This window comes from Empidonax traillii, unplaced genomic scaffold (assembly GCF_003031625.1).
Source record: "Empidonax traillii isolate 1590-97213 ecotype Southwest subspecies unplaced genomic scaffold, ASM303162v1 scaffold2020:size47286, whole genome shotgun sequence".
NCBI lineage: Eukaryota > Metazoa > Chordata > Aves > Passeriformes > Tyrannidae > Empidonax > Empidonax traillii.
Window position 1 is genome coordinate 1,099 of NW_020957213.1, and position 2,131 is coordinate 3,229.

General features: G+C 49.1%; 1 protein-coding gene and 1 pseudogene across 2 annotated transcripts in view; one reads left to right on the top strand and one right to left on the bottom strand.

The window, feature by feature from the left end:
- The window catches only part of LOC114071436, a 374-nt pseudogene extending 199 nt beyond the window's left edge, over positions 1 to 175 (top strand).
- Positions 176 to 1,971: 1,796 nt separating this feature from the next.
- Positions 1,972 to 2,131, bottom strand: part of LOC114071433 (scale keratin-like) — a 1,379-nt gene continuing 1,219 nt past the window's right edge. Inside the window, exon 2 of one of the 2 annotated variants that reach the window (XM_027909263.1) lies at positions 1,972 to 2,123. In XM_027909263.1, the coding sequence (XP_027765064.1) occupies positions 1,972 to 2,123 (152 nt within the window). The remainder of the gene's footprint in view (positions 2,124 to 2,131) is intronic. The other variant, XM_027909262.1, reaches the window with a different exon arrangement.

The following is a 2,131-nucleotide window of genomic DNA, read 5'->3' on the forward strand; positions in this document are numbered from 1 at the left end:
TCTGTGGGGCTATGGAGGCTCCTCCCTGAGCTCTGGGGGGCTGTGGGGCTGTGGGGGCTCCTCCCTGGGTTCCCGGGGTCTGTGGGGCTATGGCAGATCCTTTGGCTCTGGCTCTTGCAGCCCTTACTCCTCCAGGTACAGCAGGTACAGCCGCGGCAGCTGCGGGTCCTGCTGAACCCCCCCAGACACATCCCAAGCGAGGGTGAAGATGTGATGGTCCCACAAACCAAGAGCTCGGAACCAGCGCTGCCCCATCCCAAGGCCTGGGAGCTGCAGCCCTTTCAGCCCCTTTTGGAATTTCTCCCCTTCATTTCTGCTTCCATTTTCCTGCCTTCCAAACTGCCCGGGGTAAACACATGACAGAAGTTCACTCAAACCAACTCCTGAGCCTCAGAAAAAACCACCCCCAGATCAATCACATGGGGATGTACCTCTGGCTGGAGAGCAGTTTCTTAACTTTCTTGGAGACTCTGAAATGGATTCCTTTGCTCACTATCATTAAAAGCTTTATTGCATCACAGTTGCCATGTTCTGGTGGTCTTTTCTCATGTTTTCACCCTTGTTGTTTGTCCTGGGAGGAGCCTCACCTGGGCAGGTGTGTCAGGAACAGCCTAAACTATCACAGAATCGTGGAATGGTTCGGGTTGGAAAGGGTCTTAAAGCTCATTTAGTTCCAACCCCTTGCCAGGGACTGGGACACCTTTCACTAGACCAGGCTGCTCAGAGCTTCATCCAACCAGCCCTTAAACTCTGGAGACGAATGTCCTGCCCAAAACCAGTCAGGGATTTCAAATGTCCAAGAGCAGTGGGAAGCCCCTGGCACAGAAGGAGTTACTGCCCTGCCCTCCCCATTTTTCAAGGGCATTTTGGAGAAATTTGGCTTCTTGGTTGTAGCTCTGCTGATTAAAGTGGGAGAGAAATTAAATAGTGGGTCACTAACTTGAAACTCTTTCCTAAACACATTTGGCTTCAGTAAGAATGTCTTCCAGGTAAATCTTTTATCTCTTTGAACTTCAGGTTTTCCCTCAAATACTCAAACTCTGCCCTCAGTCATTGTTTCTGCAGAAGTTGAGTCAATTTTCTGTCAAATCCTTAAATAAAGTTTCCAGGGCCGCAGAATGGAATTTGGAATCTGAAGTGTGGGGATGGACTCTCTGTGTAATAACGAAATCAAAAGTGTTGGGTGGTTTTAGACAGAGAAACAGCTTCTCCAAAGGGCTAATTCATCCACACCAGCAGGAATCAGGAGAGAACAGAGTTATGGCTGGAAAACTTCAGGGTAGGAAATGCCTCAACCTGGATATAAATCCTGCCCCTCTGCTCTGGTGAGATCCCACTTGGAACACTGAGTTCTGGTGCTCCAAAGATTAGAAGGTCATGGAATTGTTGGAGCAAACTATTCTAGGACTCTCTGACTCCACAGGAGGGTTCCTGCTCCCAAAAAAGTGCTCTGAGTGCACTGATTTCACTCAGAGCTGGGCCATTCCAGCTGTGGTTTCATCCTTACCCTTCACCTGTGCAAGGATGTGACTTTTCCCCATTTAAAGAGAAGAGCAGTGTGTAACCACTAATGCATAAATTAAAAACTCAAAGTTCATTTGTTTGATGCAGAACAGAATCAGTTTAATGAGGAATAAGCGTTCACAGGAAAGCATTGCAGGATATCAAGAACATCAGGTTGCAGGGAACCCCTTCCAGAATTGTTCTTCTGCAGCTGGACAGCGAAGTTGCATTTTAGAAGAATATAAATGACGTGTTTTATCCCATTCATTACACACAGACAGGAAGAAAAAAACCCATAAGACCACGAGTAGGGAGCGAAAAAATTAAGGATGTGTTGAGTGTTCCCAGTTCCACTGGGTTGGGGCTGGCAGTGGTCACCACAACACCTCTTTGGGGCCACCACTGTGGATGGAGATTGGAACCCTCAGTTGGTGGTTGCTCCTTACTCAGGGGGTATTTCCACGGGGTTCAGCAGGACCAGCAGCTGCCACGGCCGTACCTGCCGTACCAGGAGTAAGGGCTGCAAGAGCCAAAGGATCTGCCATAGCCCCACAGACCCCCATAACCCAGGGATCCATATCCCCCATAACCCCACAGACCCCCATAACCCAGGGATCCATATCCCCCA